This window comes from Acomys russatus, chromosome 13 (genome assembly GCF_903995435.1).
Source record: "Acomys russatus chromosome 13, mAcoRus1.1, whole genome shotgun sequence".
Lineage (NCBI taxonomy): Eukaryota > Metazoa > Chordata > Mammalia > Rodentia > Muridae > Acomys > Acomys russatus.
In genome coordinates, this window is record NC_067149.1 from 48,930,012 (window position 1) to 48,950,598 (window position 20,587).

At 39.8% G+C, this 20,587-nt stretch overlaps 2 protein-coding genes across 2 annotated transcripts in view; both read left to right on the forward strand.

The window, feature by feature from the left end:
- Positions 1–993: 993 nt before the first annotated feature.
- The window catches only part of LOC127197402 (murinoglobulin-1-like), a 342,405-nt gene continuing 322,811 nt past the window's right edge, over positions 994–20,587 (forward strand). Inside the window, exon 1 of the mRNA XM_051155299.1 lies at positions 994–1,158. Coding sequence (XP_051011256.1) covers positions 1,060–1,158 — 99 coding nt within the window. The 5' untranslated portion in view covers positions 994–1,059. The remainder of the gene's footprint in view (positions 1,159–20,587) is intronic.
- The window catches only part of LOC127196915 (murinoglobulin-1-like), a 55,320-nt gene continuing 36,003 nt past the window's right edge, over positions 1,271–20,587 (forward strand). Inside the window, exons 1-9 of the mRNA XM_051154641.1 lie at positions 1,271–1,276; positions 1,887–2,046; positions 2,159–2,211; positions 10,097–10,117; positions 10,385–10,553; positions 10,915–11,000; positions 16,146–16,263; positions 16,417–16,526; positions 17,205–17,363. Of these exons, the coding sequence (XP_051010598.1) occupies positions 1,271–1,276; positions 1,887–2,046; positions 2,159–2,211; positions 10,097–10,117; positions 10,385–10,553; positions 10,915–11,000; positions 16,146–16,263; positions 16,417–16,526; positions 17,205–17,363 (882 nt within the window). The remainder of the gene's footprint in view (positions 1,277–1,886; positions 2,047–2,158; positions 2,212–10,096; positions 10,118–10,384; positions 10,554–10,914; positions 11,001–16,145; positions 16,264–16,416; positions 16,527–17,204; positions 17,364–20,587) is intronic.

Genomic DNA, 20,587 nt, shown 5'->3' on the forward strand with positions numbered 1-20,587 from the left:
CTTTCCAGCTCTAAAGCAATCAGTGTTACTACACTGAGGTGCCATGTGATTTAGAATAGCATTCCTCTTAGATACCAGTAGTACCCAGAATCCCAGCGATCACAAACATTCTTATGTGTTGAAACTGTTTAACCACTTTCAAAATAAGCATCCAAATTGTTGGAACTGTGGGTTGGAAATCTGTAGCCTATAGTTTAACTATGGAACAGGTAGGATTTCAGGCACATCAGAACTCTGTGTATGTTTGTGTGCTAAAATAACACTCTTGTTAGGATCAAAGACCTTGGATAACACTTGATATTTGGTGTCTAAAATATCTACATTATTAGAATTACATTGTGGAGTGACTTTTTTTGTTTTTTGTTTTGTGATTAGAAAAACATATGTACAGTGGTAAAATTAAAATCAATCTGGTGATATTTTTGCATAGTGTGATATCACAGTGATGGGTTTGATTTTTTGCTAGTTAGAAACAAAATCTCTAGTGCCAGGAAAAGATAGAGAGTAATCTTACAGATAGCCTTTGGCACTTGCTCAAGTGTAACATGGGTAAATTATGCAACTCTGAATTTCACAGTCACATTATAAGTCTTAGGTCAGAGAGCACCCAAAAATAAAAACATGGTACTGAGTTATTTTTCAAGAATTAAAAATGGTAAAGAAGAACAATCCTGATGCATTTTTGAAAAGAATAATTATTCTTCATATATTATCATTAAAAGAAAATAAAAACCTCTAGAACTGGCTGTTTAGCGAAGGCACTACATGTCATTAAAATCTGAGTTGGTGGATATCACTGCTGACGCTGCATTGTTACCACTACAAAAATTAAAAACCCTCTGCCACTCTGCTGTCATGCTATCAACCTGCCATCTCAGGCAGTAGAGATGTGGATGGCAATGATTATTGTGATGAAACTGCACTCATGCACAATGAAATCTATTCACAGCTGGCCTGACCTCCTTCCTTTCCAGGAAGTATATGGTGCTGGTCCCTTTCCAACTCCACACCGAGACCCCTGAGAAAATCTGCCTCCATTTCTTCCATGTGAATGATACGATGACTGTAAATGCCTCCCTGCAGTTTAACCAGGGAAGCACAAACCTCTTCAACGGGCTTGTGGTTGACAAGGACATGTTCCACTGTGTTTCTTTCACTGTGAGTACTAGATATCTGTTTCAGTTTGTTTTATGTATTTATGTGCATGTTTGTGTGAATATGGATATATGATATACATACATATTTCTTAAAAGGATATGAATCTAAAAGCATGTCTGTGACTTCAAGACAATAGAAACTTAGAACATGTACCTGACAAACAAATAGCATAGATTTTCCCAATCCATAATGGGAAGAGACAATTCCTTCCCAAATCCTACCAGCCAGAGGAAGGAGGGTTTTGCCAGCTCATCGTGCTTTCTGCCGGGGAATTACAAACTTTCAAATAGCTCTCCAGCTAATAAGGACCACATCTCCTATGTGTAATTGATATCCCAAGTAATTGCTAGGTTTCTTCAGGACCTATCTTCAAGACATCATTCTTACCACCCTTAATAAATTATCTCATAATGCCTACCACAACTAATATATTGTCTTTCCCTCTACCTCAGTTTCAGAGTTAGAGCTAATCTTCAATCAAGATTATATTTACTATGAAAAATACTGTTGTTTTGTTGCTTCCATTGAGGCACACATGAAATGTGTTTCTTTTTATGCTTTTTTTTTTCTGACACTTTTTCCCTTCCACATAATACTTAAACAGAAACTCATGGACCCTCCCACCTTCATCTCCTTCCTGTGATGTGGAAGGGGATGAAGTGAAATAGGAAATCTAAGAACTGGATAGGGTCAGACAGTCAAGGGTCTTGTTTTCTTCTCATTCACAGCTCTCTGGGGCTTCCCTTTATGACGGGACTGTGCCACTCTCTGTCGGCATCCGAAGACATAATCATGAATTAAACACAAAGGTAATGGTGCTGGTGAAGAACACAGAAAACGTTGACTTTGTCCAGACAGACAAACCGATGTACAAGCCAGGACAGACAGGTATGAAACTCCATGGTGGGCAAAGAAATTAAGATGCCTTACTGAACGTGGCACAGAGAAGGCCTAGGTTGCTGGACCTCACTAGAACATTCTTCCTCTCTTTTTTTCCCAGTCAAATTTCGGGTTATCTCTATGGATAAAAATCTACGCCCCCTGAATACATTGGTGAGTCTTTTACTTGTGGACATTGGTGGGTTTACAATGATTAAATGTAACTAATAATCTCTTTTCCAGCCCCTTGCTAAGGTATGAATTGGTCTTGTTTTCTGTCCTGCTCTTCTGCCTATTTATGCCACTTGCTGATTTGCCATTGGCCATTCTGTGACCTCTTTATTTGTGAAGAACCTTATTTTGCAGTCTATTATTGGTTAACTGTCCCAGGGTTTTCTTTATACTTCATGGAGGCTTTTACTGTACAGAACCTTTTAGTTTGATCATGTACTTCAGTCATTTCTTTGTAGTTTATATTAACTTGTGTCATCCTTAAGAAATCCATTTCAAGCCTAATCAGGGCATTTATCACATCATCTCTGTTATTTTTATATTTAGTATTTAACATTTGGCTCATTCTCTAAATGAACCTTTTAAGAATACAATTGCATTTTACAGTCACTTGTCTTCTGTGCCTAGACAAGTGGTGTGTATCTGTGTTACTCATTCTCTACTACAAATAGAATCTTCTCGTTTGGAGGATGGGAGACATTTTTATCTATAAGTATAAAGATAAACCAATGGCAGTTGGCTTAATACTATGTCTTGTAGCAACATAATAATAATGGGTTATCCCTGGGGCCTACGATATGTGTAACCACAGGTCTGTGGCCCTATAGTGATGTCAAGTGTGGATTTCATCTTGCTTGCTTCAATGGTATTTGTGCTACCATGACAGGAGTGGGCATATCTTGATAGGCCAGTGGTTCTCATAGTTGGGTTCAAAGTTGGGTGAGGCTGATGATTATTTTCCTCCTGTGGCAGTGCGCATAGCACCTTTCAGCTCTAAGGAAGCTAGTCAGTAGGGATGATTGTTCCTGTCACTACCAGCTTGATTGTAGAATGTGAAAGCCTAAATGGGCATCTAAATCACATCCTCTCCTCCAAAAAGGTCCAGAGATTACTGTGTCAGAAAGGAAGGAAAAACTATAAGGCCCTGAGATGAATCTTGTAGAAGAGAGAATTAATACAAGGAAACAGTTCTCTAAACACAGCATAGTAGCTCCACCTATGAACTTATAATTGTGTTAGCATGCACAAGCATGGGAATGTTAATCCAGGCCAAACCCTAGCACGGAGAGAGATGCACATGAAGGCCGACCCCTGAGGAGCTGGTGTTAGCTGACACCTACTGGGAGAAAGTCAGTTGTCTTTAAGTGTATATATCCTGGTAAGTCAACCATACTCCAGTGGAAGTCCACATAACCAAGAATATATGGGCAACACCAATCAGAATTAATGGGGGAGAGAGAGAGAGAGAGAGAGAGAGAGAGAGAGAGAGAGAGAGAGAGAGAGAGAGAGAGAGAGAGAGAGAGAGAGAGAGAGAGAGAGAAAGAGGAGAGATCTGGTATGAGTTATGGTAAGGTGTGAATACTATCATAAAACACTATACAAAGTTCTCAAAAAACTAGTTAACAATTACAGAAAATCATAATCCACTTTTACTTAACTTGTCCTTTACACAAATAACAAATTACAATAGACTCTATCTGTTGGAGAGTCCAAAGATTCTATTTATCCCACTAATCTGTTGTGTAATTCTATCAAGTATCTTTTTTCTCTTTTCTACTATTTATTCTTCCTTTAAACAAAACATCCAGATTGCAGCCTCCCTGCCCTCCACTTCTGCCAGTCTCTCCCCCTAAAGTACCCCCATTCTCCACATCTTTTTCCCTTTAGAAAAGAGCAGCCCACCCAGTGATATCAACTGAACATGGTATAACAAGATGCAATTACACTAGGCCCTTGTATCAAGGCTGAACAAGGCAACCTAGTAGGAGGAAAAGGGTCCCAAGAGCAAGCAAAAGAGTCCGAGATAAACCTACTTCCACTGTTAGGAGTACTTCATAATCCCCAAACCAACCCCCCCCCAAACCACAGCATGTATGCAGAGGGCCACACACAGGCCCCGGCAGCCTCCATTATGGTCGCTTCAGTCTCTGAGGCCCTATGAATCCTGTTTAGTTGATACTGGAGGTGGTGTTCTCCTGGTGCCCTTGACTCCTCTTGTGCCCCCACTTCTGTGGGGTTCCCTGAGCTCTGATTGTTGTTTGACACTGGGTTTCTATATCTGTCCCCATTGGCTGCTGGAGGAAGCCTCTCTGATGATGACTGGGCTAAGTACTAATGTTATGAAGATAGCAGAATATCATTAGGAATAATTTCATTGACCTTTTTTTTTCTATCCTATTTTTGTTCTACCCTTGGTCTCTGAGCCATCCACATTTTCATTCCTTACCATCCAGGCAGTATGGAGCACAGGTTTCCTCTCAAGGCTTGGGCCTCAACATAGACTATTCATTGGTTGACAACTCCCACAAGCTCTGAGTCACTATTGCTTCAGTACATCTTGTAGGAAGGACAGGTTGTGGGTTGAAGGTTTTGTGGCAGGGTTAGTGTCCCAGTCCCACCAATGGGAGCCTTGCCTGTTTACAGAAAATGGCCAGTTCAGACTTCAAATCCCTCATTGCTAGGAGCCCTCACTACGGTCATCCTCATAGATTCAAGGAAGTCTCCACTGTACAAGATTTCCACATCACCCCATATATGGCCCTCTATTCCCATTATTTCTCCCCATATTCTTTCTCTCTTTTCCTCCCTCCCCTGCCTGACATCTCCTGTTTCCAGACCCTCACTACATTATTCCACTGGCAAAATCTACTCTGTTTTCTCTCACCATGGAGATCCATGCATCCTCCTAAAGCCGTCCTTGTTACTTAGCCTCTCTGGCTCTGTAGACTGTAGTACCATTATCCTTTACTTTATAGCTAATATACACCATGAGTACACATCATGTTTGTTTTCTGGGTCTGGATTTCCTCCCTGGGGATGCCTTTTTTAGTTCCAACCTTCATAATATATATACATGTGTGTAGGGTTCTGCTGGTCAACTCTTAATCACTTTACTTATCTCTATAATCTTATGACACTGTAAAGTTTCCAGTGTAGGTTGTTGTCTTAATTAGAGTTTTAATGCTGTGACAAGACACCATGACCATGGCAACTCTTATATGTAAAAAAGGTTTAAAAAACCCATTTCATTGGGTCTGGTTTGCAGTTTCAGAGTTTAGTCCATTATCATTATGGCAAGAAACATGGTGGTGTGCAGGTAGACATGGTGCTGGAGAAGGAGCTGTGAGTTCTACATCTTGATCTGCCAGCAGCAGGAGACTGTGTGCATACTGGACATAGCTTGAGCATAGGAGGCCTGAACGCCTACCCCCACAGTCACACACTCTCTCCAGCAGGCCCATATCCCCCTATTAGTGCACTCCCTATGAGCCAAGCATTCAAACACATGAGTCTATGGGAGGCATTCCTACTAAAACCACTTCCTTGACTCTCTTCCTAGTACTTTGTGTGTCGCTGTGTATTATATGTTCATTTGTATGCGTGTGTGTGTGTGTGTGTGTGTGTGTGTGTGTGTGTGTGTGTACACATGTGTGTGCTAGCCAGAAGACAACCTTTGGGTATGAGTTTTGGGGTACCATACACCGTGGGCTCTGAGTCAAGAGTCTCTCACTGGCCTGGGGCTTGATGATCAGGCTAGGCTGTCTGGCCAGTGACCCCCAAAAGCTGTCTGTCTCTGCCTTTCTAACTAAGACTACAGCAGGCACTTGCATCTGCATTTTATGTGGATGTTGCACATGAAAACCAAGTCCTTATACTTCAGCAGCTAGCATGTTACCAACTGCCTCTCCCTCCTGTCTTTCGCCTCCCAGTTTTGTAATACTTACAGCACTTTCATTTTTATTTTGGGTAAATTCACTTCCATCAATTAATCCTTTCTTCAGAATTTCATCAACTGCTCTTGGATGTTCTATATTGACTTTACTATCAGGTTTTAGCTCTACAATCAGCCTTGGAAATTTGAGTTCTTAACAACATATATTGATTTAGAAAGAGTGTGAATCATTTAATAACAAATGTTTCTGTCTAGTACACATAATGTCTACCCATTATTTTAGATTTCCATTTATAGATTTCCTAATTACAATGTTCTTCTTAGGCCTCTGGATTTCTTAGTTGACTTATTCCCCAACCATAGTTTTCATCAATGAATGAAGTTTATAGAATTTATAATTTGTTGTGTTCATTTTCAATGCAATTAAGATATTTCTATGTATCCCAGTAGTTTTTTCCATGTCGATCCTGCTGAATTCATTAGTCAAAATGACTTGTCTTCAATTCCAATAGCTTTTGAGTGTTGGATATAAAGTGATCTTGCTGCTACTGTGTAGGGTTCATTTTTCTGCCAATTAGAGATTTAAAGGAAGGAAAAACCTTAAACACATTAGGCAGAGTCAGCCATGGAAGAAAGGCTTTCATTAGAGGTGAGAAAATGCACAGAGCAGGCACATGGGAGAGAAGACCCTCTACAGAGGGTGTCTTGCAGTCCTGTCTCTTTCTCAAGGCTGGGTGGTGTCTTTAAGGATCTTTGAGAGGTCTTTTTTCCCTAATATACGTTTGATCATTTTCAACAAAGACCAAGACTTTAGAGTAAACTTGTCCTGGTCTTGGCCTTGCACATGTCAGATCAGCCCTCTGCAGATATTATACCCACCACTAAGAGGTTGAGCCTTTAGGTCTTTGTCTCAGATTAGGAGTGTTAAGGAGGAGCCAGAATTCCACCATTTTAATTGTCTTTTTGTGGCATCTTGTTCTATCTGTCTACCTACCAGGTATTGGCCTAATTTTTAGTTTCTTAGTCTGATAGTAACAATCCTACTTCTTCACTCATAGTTCTTTGCTGGCCATATAGGCCAGAGCCTCCAGGAAGATATCAAAAGATAGCGTATGTTGGACTTTTGTAAAAATTTCTTACTTCACAAATATGCTTACTTTGCAGTGTGAATTGACTTTTTAAAGACATGATTTCACCATGTAATTCTTGCTGGCCTGGAAGTCTCTATGTAGACCAGGCTGGCCTTGAGTTGATAGAGGTCCACCTGCATCAGCCTGTTGGTTTCTGGTATTATAGCATGTGCCACCTGTAGGCCCAATTTTCTTATCAACTATATTTTATTATAAACTTAATAAATGAGCCTACCTCCCTAACATTATGACTAACCCAAACAATCAGAAAAGAATATTAAAGAACACTATAATGAACTCTTAAGGGTATGAGTCCCTGGCATAGTCAGCAGGGTTTCAGCTGACCAGCAATTTCACCAAAGTTGCTACTGGAACCAGGAACAGCAGCTGGAACTGCAAGCCTCAGATGGAGTCCAAAACCTTGAAACTTCCCCTGGAGCAGTTCTCTTTAGGCGCCTCTTGAAGTGCAGCCAAAAATCAAGTCCCAATCAAAAAGCCCCCTCTCCTCTTTTGGGCTCATTTATATATATATCCTCTCAGTCTGTTCAAGGGTGTTTTTCACCAAGCTCGCGCATGAAGTATTTCAACTTCTCTGTGGGAAAACATCCTGCTTTCTCAGTTCTCAGTGGTAAATATCTGGCCCTCTGCTTTGGCCCACACTTGGGATCAAAATAGAAGAGGGTTTATCTACCCTTCAGCCACCACCATGTGTTCCTGGATCAAGTACTTAAGCAATGGTTTTAAAGTCTGTTTAGCCAACAAGTACCTCCTTTTTTGTTTTTGTTTTTGTTTTTTGTTTTTTTTTTTTGGGTTCATCTTGATCTTATAAAATTCAAACTGCAATTTGCACTGTCTTCTTTTTCTTTTTCTTCTTCTTCTTCTTCTTCTTCTTGTTCTTCTTCTTCTTCTTCTTCTTCTTCTTCTTCTTCTTCTTCTTCTTTTTCTTCTATAATTAAAGGTGAGAGTGAGACCAGGAAAGAGAAGAAGGCATTAGTCTTAAGTGCCAAATTGTTCAGAAGGTCAAGAAATAAGACACACAAAGAGTCAGCAGAAAACGGAGAGTCACTAGTGTCTTGGGATCAGGTCACACTAAAATGAGTGTCTTAACATAGGTTTTTAAATTGGTTTATAAAGCAGTAACTTTCCACATGGCTTTTTCATAGATCCTTAATTTTTCGTTGTCTCTCTCACATTCCCCTCCCATCTCTCCCATCCCACACACTCATCCCTGCTTAAACTTTCTGCTCCTCAAAGTGCACCTGTGCTTTGATTACATCTATGCCACTCCATGTCCCCTGCCTTGAGTGATTTCTCTCCCCAGTGACTGACTTCTAGTTTCCTTGCTTTCACAGGTACTCCAGGTTAAACATGCAACTCTAAATATTTAGAGTGAATAACCACATATGAGAAAGAACATACAGCAATAATCTTTCCCAGACTGGCTTACAATTGTAACTTTTTTTGAGGTTTATCCATTTACCTGAAATTTTTGTGATTCATTTTTTTATAGTTGAATAAAGCTTCATGTTGTACATGTGTACCACATTTTCATCAGCCATTTTTATGACTCATCTTTCTATACTTTTAGAAACTACATCACTAAAATTTCCTTAGAACAGTCATTGTTTACTTTATTATCAACTACTAGAAACAGCTGCCTTTTGTTCTTTTTTGGTTTTGTTTGCTTGTTTTTGATGCAGGGTTTCTCCATGTATCCTTGGCTGTCTTGGACTAGCTTTGTAGACCAGGCTGGCCTAGAAGTCACAGAGATCCACCTGCCTCTGCCTCCTTGAGTGCTAGGATTACAGGTGTGAACCATTGTGCTCTGCAAAAGCTTTCTTCTTCTTCTTCTTCTTCTTCTTCTTCTTCTTCTTCTTCTTCTTCTTCTTCTTCTTCTTCTCCTCCTCCTCCTCCTCCTCCTCCTCCTCCTCCTTCTTCTTCCTCCTCTCCTTCTTTTCCAGACAAGGTTTCTCTGTATGTCCTTAGATGTCCTGGACTTGCTTTGTAGATTAGACTGGCTTCAATCTCACAAAGATCCACCTGTCTCTGCTCTTCTCCAAGTGCTGGGATTACAGGATTGCACCAGCACATGCTGCTATGGCTGCCTTCTTTAAGCTTATGCTCACCTAAATAAGTTCAGACACCTCAGTTACTACAGAACCTTAAATGACTTTGCCACTGTCTGTCTTTACTGTATAGACATCACCTAACCAACCAGAAACATGTCACCTGCAAAACCCCTGAACATGCAGTTCTTGCCTTAGTCAACAGCAATTCTCCTCTGATGCAAGAGCAGCTATTCAGCCCCTTTTTTTCTTGGTATTTCTCAGGCAGGAGTCAGGCAGGAGTTTGTTCTGTTGAACTGTGTTCAGGAGGTGTATATTGAGTACACATGCTAATCCCTTTGTAGCTCAATAGACAAGAAATGGGAAGCCAGTGCCTTGCCCAGGCCACCCCCAAGTTATACATTGTGAATGGATATATTTTAAATGAATAACCCTATTTCACACTAGAAATATTCCTGATCTGAACAGTAAAATTCTGTAATCTCCACACTGTGAAAGCTCAGGATGTGTCTCAAAGCAGATCAGAGAAATTGTACTGATAATGTTCCACAGTTCCATTTCTCAATGGAGTATTTCATGTGCCTTGAATATTCTAGAACACACACTTAAAATGTTTCCATGGTAGTTAGTTGGCTTGCAATTGACTTTGTTACTGGATATTAAGTTCACCAAATTCTGGCTGAAACTCCTGTCATGAAGCCCGTTCTATAAGTTTATTGAACTTGGTGTATGTGTGAAATTTCTAATCCCATGGTTCTCAACCTTCCTAATGTTGTGATTATTTAATATAATTCCTCATGTTGTGGTGGACCCCAACCATAAAATTCTTTTTATTGCTACTTTATAACTGTAATTTTGCTGCTGATATGAATCATAATGTAAATATTTTTGCAGACAGGTTTACCATATGGGTCATAACCCCCTGTTTTAAACTAAAATTGCTTTTCCTTTCGTTTCAGTTTCCTCTGGCTTACATTGAGGTAAGAAAGTTAAATGTTTCATATTCAGAGAGAAGTCAATCTGCTGGAAGTAACTTGATGTTGGAATGTTGTAGAAGTAGTATAGGTCAGCAACCTACTGCCATTCGAGATGACTGGTTTGTTATATCCCATGTTACCTTTATTTTTCCTTTCTCCAAAAGAATATTATCAAGCTCCCAAATGCTTCCATCATGAGCACATTGCCACCATGAGATGTGGTGTACTTAGTGCTTTAATGACTAAGACAATTTACAACCTGGTTCACAGGATCCAAAGATGAACCGAATTATGCAGTGGCGGGATATCAACACAGAGAACGGGTTCAAGCAACTGTCTTTCAGGCTGTCATCAGAGCCCATCCAGGGCTCCTACAAGATAGTGATACTAAACCAATCAGGAGTGAAGAAACAGCACCCCTTCACCGTGGAGGAATTTGGTAGGGATCAGGAAGACTGGCAAGGGAAAGCAGATGCCATGAGTTTCCAGTTACCATGGGATGAGTGATTTTGAACAAATTGAGTTCCAAATATGTAAGGCTGGGTTTCATCTAACTCTAGCAACATGGAGCTTCTAGAAAGTTCTGGGATTCTCAGAAGCAAATACTTGGATTTTCTTATTTAAGAAGATATCTGTGATGTGCAAGAACTGACATAATTTGTAACCACTCAATATTCTAACTTTAGTGGAGAAGAGGGGTTACCTTAATAATGTGAAATCACCATTTCTGGACAGAGACTGGTCATTTAGGCAACTAGGAAAGTCATTTCCCCCTGAATTTTTCCTCTCTCTTCCTATAGTGGTTCCCAAATTTGAAGTTCGTGTCAAGGTCCCAAAGGCCATCTCTGTAAATGGTGAAAAACTGAATGTGACTGTGTGTGGCATGTGAGTTACTTGTTTTTTTGTTCTTCTATCCTTAAGAATGTACTTGGACCTAGAAAACATCCAGGATAATGCCTCATTGTAGACCATGTACAAATGCAAAGGCCCTGCCCTACCCTCCTAGAATGTCCTCCTCTGGTGCTTGTCTCTTCTTCTCCCTTACTGCTGTGTCAATTCCTGCTCACTTACATATATTGCTGATGTTAATTCTGATGATACCAATGATAAGATCAATTGTTTGAGGTGGTGAAGAGTCCCTGTCTTTGGAGACATGAAGGTGCCTAATAAGTTCCACTGACCCATGTAAAGAGAATCCAAGCATTGCATTATGGCATCTTGCTGACCTATTATATGTTGACAGAAAGAGCAGAAAAACAAGAGCTCCCAATCTGACTCCAACTCCAGCTACTACTGCCCAAGTTTAACTGATAAACAGCATGCTTTTTCTATGTGCATTTCTGTACCTGATAATTAAGCATCTTGTAGTACATGAAGTAAAATTGCCATGTAAGTCTAGAGTCAGCATAAGTCAAACTACACTAGAGAAATTTGCAAATGTGTCCAAATCAAACAGAAGAGACACACCTTAGCTTACTTTGCTTGTCATTAAAAAAATAAACATGTTTAAAAACAAGCATGGCAAGCAAGAAGGCAAAAGATTGAGAAGTTGTGTAAAATAGCTCTGAGTCATTCTCCCATGCTCACCATTCATCTCAGCTGAATAGAAGCACCCTCACTTACTAGCCGAGGGTCGTGATTTGGTTAGCCAATTTTTTCCCAACCACAAAAGTGATAAATGCCTGTCTCCCATAGCAGGGCTAAATCCTTAATATATATTTCTAAAGTATCAGGTGGTAATGGCCATATGGGCTGTTACTATGATACTAGACACAGTCAATCTGTTACAAGTGGTCAGTAAGGACTATGGGTGGGAAGACAGTGGGCCTCTGCTTTACAAAGACTCCTGGTCTGTGTGAACTTATGTTCTGACAGATATACCTATGGGAAGCCTGTCCCAGGACATGTAAACATAAGCATATGCCATAAATGTCAGCGCCTCAGCTTCATGGAAGACTGTGGATGCAAAAAAGTCAGTTACCAGGTAAGCAACCTTTTGAAAGGCCTTTTTTTAATACCCAGGGTTGACTATCACAAAAATGCAGACAGCAGGCTGAGAGGAAATGTGTTCTCAGATATTGAAAGAGAATGTTCTGGAACCCCAGGTTGTAGTTTAGTAATGAAACGCTAGGTGGGCATATGTGTAATCCCTAGGACCCCCTCACTAACAAAAGGGATAGTCCTGTGGCCTACTAGTATTAAAAGGATGTTTCAAGAACTTTACTTGGTCACCACATTCATATTTTGTATATAGTCATTGTACAAAATCGTAGGATTATGGCATATTCACACGTGAGTTATCATGTATTTTAACCATATTCCCTTGTCCCACTGCCACCTCTGCTGTCTTGTGTCCTTGCTCCTGTGTGTCCTTCTCCTCTTCCTATGTAGTCTCCATGACTTTCCTGCCTTACAGACTATTCTTTGGAAGTATATTTTAATTAGCACATATAAAATGTACATATATTACACATGAAACAATAGGCTTCTTTACAGTATATTCATTCATGTGTATTACATACTTGACTACTTCCTTCATTACCTACCCTATTCTCCCCACTCCTCCTCCTGCCAGACCCTTCCTCTTCCCAAATGGAACAACTTCTATTTAGTTGTCTTTCTTGTTTTGTTTTGTTTTATGCTCACATAAGACAGAAGACATGCACTGTCATGTTCCTGAGTCTGGTACACCTTGTGAAAGGTGATAAGCTCCATGCCCATACTGTTCTCCTCTTCAGTTTTGAGTATCCACCCATCAGTTGATGGGCTCACTTGTATGTGAATCACATAAATTACAAGCATGTATATGAATGCATTCTGGTATGCTGGTAAATCTTCCTTTTATGTATTCCTGAGAGCTGCTCATGTGGTTCTTTGACCATTCATTTTCTGAGGTGCTTCTACACCAGGTTGTAGTTCACCCACAGCATATGAAGTGCACATGGTGTGAGGACCTTTGATCACAGAAAAGTGTCAGGAAATCCAGGAATGTTAAACATGTAGGGTGGTCTCCTCAATGGAAGAGATGTATACCTGTTTCCACCCAAAAAGCTGGGAATAAATATATTTAGTGACCTGATGTCCTGTATCTGTAGGGTAAGGCCACACCTAAGTTTATACCAGACTCATCCTTTCTAGATCTTTCTCTGGAGCACTTTTTGTCAGCCAATAAAACCCTACCTTATGGGAGATACCACTTGTACTTTACAACAGTTTGGGTAACCTCTGTGCTATCTGTAGAGCCAGGCCACTCCTGACTCCCACAGACTTTTATGTTTATCTCAATCATTCTCAGCAGCCATTGATTACCTGTAGCTCTTGATCTAGGAGTGGGGCTTTGTGGAATTTCCCCCTTTCACCACACTGGCAGGTTAACTGGTTTTTACCACTCTCTAAGTCTTGTTCAGGCAATGGCTCAGAATATTCTCCACAGCTGAATGGAGAGTGTGATATGACTTTCTCACGTACTCTGGTGCCTCATATTTGACCATGTCCCCTGGAGGGGGAGACCTGGTGGCACTCAGAGGAAGGACAGCAGGTAGCCAAGAAGAGACTTGATACCCTATGAGCATATACAGGGGGAGGTAATCCCCCTCAGGAACAGTCATAGGGGAGGGGAATAATGGGAAAATGGGGAGGGGGAGGGAGGAATGGGAGGATACAAGGGATGGGATAAACATTGAGATGTAACAAGAAGAAATTAATAAAAAAATTCAACAGTGAAAAAAAAAAAGAGAGAATTGTATGGGTGTCTTTCTCCTGTCATGTCTGAAAGGCACTGTTTTTGCTACAGGTGTTCTGGTCTTTTATAGTCTTTCTGATCCTTGTTTCATGGTTCTCCCTGATCCTTTGGAGTAGGAGCTATGTTGAAGATGTATCTATTGGAGTTGGGTTCTCCTACCCCTCCTTCTCTTGGTTAATTGTGCCAAAGGTCTCTTGATCTTTTGTTCTTAAATAACCATCTCTTAGACTCATTGATTCTTTGTATTCTTTATTACCTTTTCTAATTTTTGCTCTGTTTTTTAAATTTCTTCCTGTCTGCTAATGCTCAGTGTGGTTTGATCTTTCTTATTTACAAATGCTTGATTTGGATCATTAAATAATTTATTTGTGTTATTTCTTTTCTTTTTATCAGCACTCAGAACTATAAATGTTCTTCTTGGGACAACTTTGAATGTTATTCAGAAGTTTTGTTGTATTATGTTTTCATTTTCATGTAACTACAGTATTTTAAAATTTTTTCTTGAGTTCTTCTCTGATTAGTTGTTTATTCAGAAGTGTGTTGTTTAATTTCTATGAATTTATGTAATTTCTAGAAATTATTTTGCTATTGATTTTAAACTTTATTGTATTGTGGTATGATAGCACACACTAGGTTATTTCAAATTTTCTGTATTTGTTCAGTTTTGCTTTGTATCTCACTAACTGGTCTATTTTAGAGAAACTTCCATTCACTGCTTCAAATAATAATTAGTCATTGGTGTTTAGGTGGTGTTTTATAGATATCTGTTAGGTCCATCTTATATATAATGTCATTTAATACTGGTGATTCTGTAGTTAATTTTTGTACAAATTCCCTATTGGAGAAATTAGGGCATAGCAACCAGCTATAATTATTGAGTTTCATCTGTTTTCTTGAAGTCCAGTGATATGCTTTTTTATGAAAATGTGTGTGCTAGAGTTTGGTTCATATATGTTTACAATTGAAGTGTCTTCTCAGTTAATTGTTCCCGTGATCAGAATAAAGGCTCTTTTTTGTCTCTTCTGATTAATATTTGTTTTCAATGAATTTTGTCAGATATTAGAATAGCAATTCCTTCTTGCTTTTTGGTCATTTGCTCCGAATACTGCTTTTAATCCTTTTAATCTAAGGTGTTATCAATCTTTGAGGATTAAATGTTTCTTGTAAACAACAAAAAGACTGACATTGTCTCTTAACACATTCAAATGTCCTATATTTTTTATTGGAGAGATGAAGGCATTAATATTCAATGTTATCATTGAAAGGTGTATGTTGATTTCTGTCATTTTGTTGTTGGTTTTGGTCCTTGTGTTTAATCCTATTTTATGTTTTAGTAATTGTAGCTTCATTCTTTTTTTTTTTTTTTTAAATGTAGCCCTCTTAGCTATGCTTGTTCTCCTCTTCAGTCCAAAGTATTGTTTCTAGAATTCTCTATGGGGCCGATCTGGTAGACATAAATTCTTTTACCTCTTTATAGCCTTGCGGTCTTGTCAGTTTTAAGAACTTTTTGAGTCTTGTGGGTTGTTTACATTCTGAACCGTATAGGTCCTGTATATGTCCTGAGTCTTGGTGAGACTCTTTCCATGTGGTATATTTAATTCAGGTAAAATTTCTATACAACACTTTGAAAATTATTTTTTGCCCAGATGATCAATCCGTGAGTGTTCAGTACTAAAGACTCTCATGATTATTCCATCTAGACCTATCTGTCTTTTGCTTCACAGTGTTTCTTTTATGAAGTTGTATGTATTAACAAGTTTACTCAGTATTCTTATCATTGTTTATTTGTTTCCCTAAAACGTAGTGACTTTTTTATTTCTTGTAACTGATTTTGGACTGGTCTATTTTATCAAATATTTGAATTGATACTCTTGCCCCTTCTGAGCTTGAATTTTCTTGATCTCTCTCTTTCTATCCTTTCACATGTGTATGTGTGTACTGTTGTTGTTTAATCTAACTAGCTGGCCTGTGTTTCTTATAAAAGAGTTAAAATCATGTATATTTAGGGTTATTGTTTATAATTATTTGCATACTCCTATGATTTTATTGGATGTTCCAATATTATTTATCTAAGTATCTTGGTAATATAAGATACTAATACGAACACTAATAACAAATTTTAACTAAAGATACTAATGATAAAAGCTGAGTCCCATGTTTATAATCAGGTCACCATGCTGTACAGCACTGAAGTCTCATGTTTAGCAAAGAAGTCTTCACATGTGGGTTTGAGTTGAGCATCCATCTGACCCGTGCATCATATCACCTTGTTTTTATCTTGCATATCAGCTAGAGAACACAGGCTGCATCACACAAGAAGAAAACATTAGTATGTTCCAACTAAAGGAAAGATATTTTCGAGCCCAGAATTTTCATGTGAATGCAAAGGTTATTGAAGAAGGGACAGGTACGTGAGTAACCTGAAAATACAGAAAATGAAATTATGAAAAATTGACTCCTGTTCACATGAAGATGGTGGTATAAAGGATGTATAAAAGGGACATAGAATGCAAGCAGTTATCTAACTGGCTTTCAATGTTATTGCTAATTTCTTTTTCAGGATTGGAGTTCAGCGGATCTGGAACAACAAAAGTTGAAAAAACCATAAGCAAACTCATATTTGTGAAACCAGAGTCACACTTTAGACATGGGATTCCCTTTCTTGTGAAAGTAAAGTATTCTTTGGTTCATAGATGCTCTCAAGCTGTATGGTGATTCCTCACCCTGGGCCATTCTGCTCAATGTTAACTTTGCCTAACGTCTTTGGCTGCCAAATGAGAAGTGTAGCTTATTGGTAAAATTTGCCCTTCATATGCTTGAGTGCATTACTTCTATTCCTAGAACTAAATTCAAGATATAGAAGGCCATCAAGAATCATGAATCTAAAACATAAGTAGCATATTTTCATTTATAACTACTGTACTTGAAAACCATAAACCCCAAAGTGTCCTGTGTTTCAATGATAAGGCAACACGTGCTACATATCCATAATAAATCCATGCTCACTATTGGCCTCAGGGCCCCAACAAGTATCTTGTGATGATTCAGAGCACCTGCTTCCCTTAGTTCACACTGAGCCTGTCAATAGTTTCTTATGAGTAACAGGTAAGTATGAAGCATCTATAAAGAGCTAAGAATATGATACTTTGGGTCTCTGTGCTTTCACAGCACAACCAGTTCTAATGGTGTAGATTTGAAAGTGTCAGGTTTTGGTAAGACAATTTTTTGCATGCTGAAATAGTTGGTGTATTTTTTGATCTTTATAGACTACTGAGACAGGTTTTTCCTCTTATGATTTGTGCAGTAATACCATACCTATACTATGCTTTTCTTCCTTGTTCAATTTAGGTCCGCCTCGAGGATCTCCAGGGTGCTCCTATTCCCAATGAGCAAGTCTTTTTCAAAGTACAATCTGGCTACTCCCATGCTACCACCACTGACCATCATGGCCTGGCAGAGTTCTCCATCAACACCACTGGCATTGAGGGCGATTCCCTCAATATCAAAGTAAGTAAGAAATGAGGGCATAAGACACAAGTTGAGACTTTGTAACAGCTTGAACTTGATAATGTGTAGTTTACTAAAAAGAAATATTCCAGGCCAAATATTCTTTTAAAATTTTATTAGTTTATTCAGATAACAACTCAATTGCGATTCCATCACTTGTATCCTCGTATTTCTCCCTTCCTCCTGCTTTCAACCATTCCCCTCCCTTAGGCCTATGACCGAGTGGGACCCCTTACCCCACTATATGGTCATTGGCTATCAAGTCTCATCTTGGTATCCTGCTTATTCATTCTTTGAGTGCCACCAGGCCTCCCAACCAAGGGAAGGTGGTCAAATATGGAGCCCCAGAGTTCATGGCACAGTCAGTCCCCACTCTCCACATAGCTGTCCATTAGGTAGATCAGAGTAGGGGTTCGATGTTTATTATTGTATTGTCCTTGGTGAGGGCAGTAGTTTGAGCAGAACCCCCCTGGACCTCGATCCACCCATCATGATGTTTTTCTTTAGGTTTCTAGGATCTTCTGTGTCCTTCTATTTCCCCATGTCCTATATTTCTCTTACCTAGAGTCTCAGTAGGATGTCCTCACATCTTTCCCAATCTCCTGGTAAGTGAAGACTTTCATGGGGCACGCCTTTTGGGATAGTGCTCAATTATAAGTGTGTATATACCATGTAAATCTTTCTGCTTCCGGGTTAACTCACTCAGTGAGAGCATCTCTAGTCCCATCCATTTGACCACAAATTTCGGGATTTCCTTGTTTTTAGTGTCAATGTACCACAGTTTCTTTATACATTGTATGTATGTATGCATCTCCTTCTTTGATTTGGGGAAAATTTCTTCTATGATTTTGTTGAATATATTTTCTGGGTCTTGGAGTCGGGTCTATTCTCTTTCCTTGATGCCTATTATTCTCAGGTTTCATCTTTTGGTGGTGTCCTTGATTTCTTGGACATTTCGTGTCAGCAATTTTTCAGAGTTAGCATTGTTTTTGATAGTTGTATTGAGTTCTACAATTGTATCTTCTAGTCCCGAGATTCGTTCCTCCAATTCGTGGATTCTGTTAAGGAAGCTCAGTTCTGTGTTGCTTACTTTCTTTTTTAAGGTCTCTCATTCCCATTTTTCTTCTGTCTTTGCTTTTTATCACTGTTTCCATTTTCTTTTTTTTTATTTTTTATTTTATTTTATTTTTACTGTTTCCATTTTCATCTTCAGGTCTTGAACTGTTTTATTTATTTCCTTCATCTAGTTGTTGGTATTTTCCTGAAAATTTTCCAGTGCCTCTCTATAGGTCTCTTTTATATCTTCCACCTGTTTTGCTGTGTGTTCCTGCATTTGATTATGGATTTTATTTGTTTTCTCCATTATCATCCTCATTACTAAGAATTTGAGATCATTTTCTTGTATTTCAATTGTGTTCTCAGTGTTACTTTCTTTGGAATAGCTGGGATCTGGGACTGATGAGTTGTTTTGACTTTTGTTGTTTGCATTCTTTTTAAAATATATTTTATTAATTTATTCATATTACACCTCAATTGTTATCCCATCCCTTGTATCCTTCCATTCCTCCTTCCCTCTCATTTTCCCCTTACTCCCCTCCCCTATGACTGTGACTAAGGGGGAGAGACTTCCTCCCACTGTATATGCTCATAAGGTATTAAGCCTCTTCTTGGTATCCTGCTATCCTTCCTCTGAGTGCCACCAGGCCTCCCCATCTAGGGGACGTGGTCAAATATGGGGCACCAGGGTTCATTGTTTGCATTCTTATACATTTCTTTAGTCATCTTGCTATCTCTGGCGTTGGGTGTTAGCTTCTGGTGTTACTCACTGGTTGTTGAGAGTGTGTAGTTGGTGAATGATTATAGGCCCTTGCCTGTGGGGATCAGAGGGCTCTTCTCTGTAACAGGCATGTGACCTGGTTTTTGTTCCAGGAGACTTTATTCTACACCTTAAGCTCCTGACTGGGTCAGCAGAGGTAGGCTTCTGCCTAATTCCATTCACTCTACTGAGGAAATTCAGACTAGCTGTGTTGGGGAGCGCTGTTTAATTTTCTGTCCTGACCCCTTGGGGCAGTCCAGCCTCTCCCAAGACTGTGGCTTTATTTGTCCAATTGTCCAATCCTGGACTGCCCTCGTCCACAGACAGGTTCCTGCCTGGAGCAGTCTAGAAAGCAGATCAGTCTAGATTTCGCATCCTTGTTGGCTCAGTCCTAGGGAGCTGCAGCCATACCTCAGAATCCCTTCCAGACACCCAAGGCAGACCAGCTTCTCCCACAAGTGTGGGAAGTCCCTGCTGGGCTATAGGGACTGTGGCTTTATCTGTCCAATTGTCCAGACCCTGACCGCTGTGGCCCATGACAAGATCCTATCCATATCAGTCTAGATAGCAGACCAGCCTAGATTGTGCACCTTTGGTGGCTCAGTCCCATTGAGTGTTGGCAACAACTCAGACCCCTTTCCAGACACTCAGGGTAGTCCACCTTCTTCAATGAGTGTGGGAGTCCCTGCTGAGCCATGGGGACTGCCTTGGCAAGGTTCTATCAACCCAATTTTGCAGACTCGGTCTGCTGAGGCCGGCTGCCTGGCTCTGACCACACCAGCCTAGAGTATTCACACTGTTTCTGGGTACTGTGGGGTTCGCTGCAGCCTCCGAGCTCCACGTGGACTGGGTTGGTATGGGTGGGAGTGTCTGAGGACAGATTCACTTGTTTCTCTGAGACTTTCCCAGGCCAGAGACTCTCGTGTTTCACCAACACACACTCTGCCTCTGCTATAGAGGCTGGCTGCAGTTTGCAGGTGGGTTCCGTTCCAAACTCTGGAGAGTGCATTCAGGTCCCCTGTGGGCTGTTATTCTGCCTGTGGTCTGCACTGTGCAGGACACCACTCACCTAGTGTTCTCCAGTTCTTGCAGTCTGTGTCTCCCAATCCAGTCCCTGGTCTTGGTGCAGTAGATTATATACAGTGCGTGAAAGGTGCGGCCATCTTGGAACTCTTTCCAAATTTTCTTATTTTAGGGCAAAACAAAGAGTTTCTGATCACTAATAAAAGTATGAGCGCACATTTCAAGCACATTCTTTTTAAACACAATATTTCTCACAGTCTCTTTTATTTTATTTAGTTTTTATATATCTCATGTCAGGACCTCCAAGCAAAAATGACTAAAAGTCTGTTTTTATCTATTCAGTCAAGGATAGATACTGTACGTCCTCAAATTCATTACTGAAATA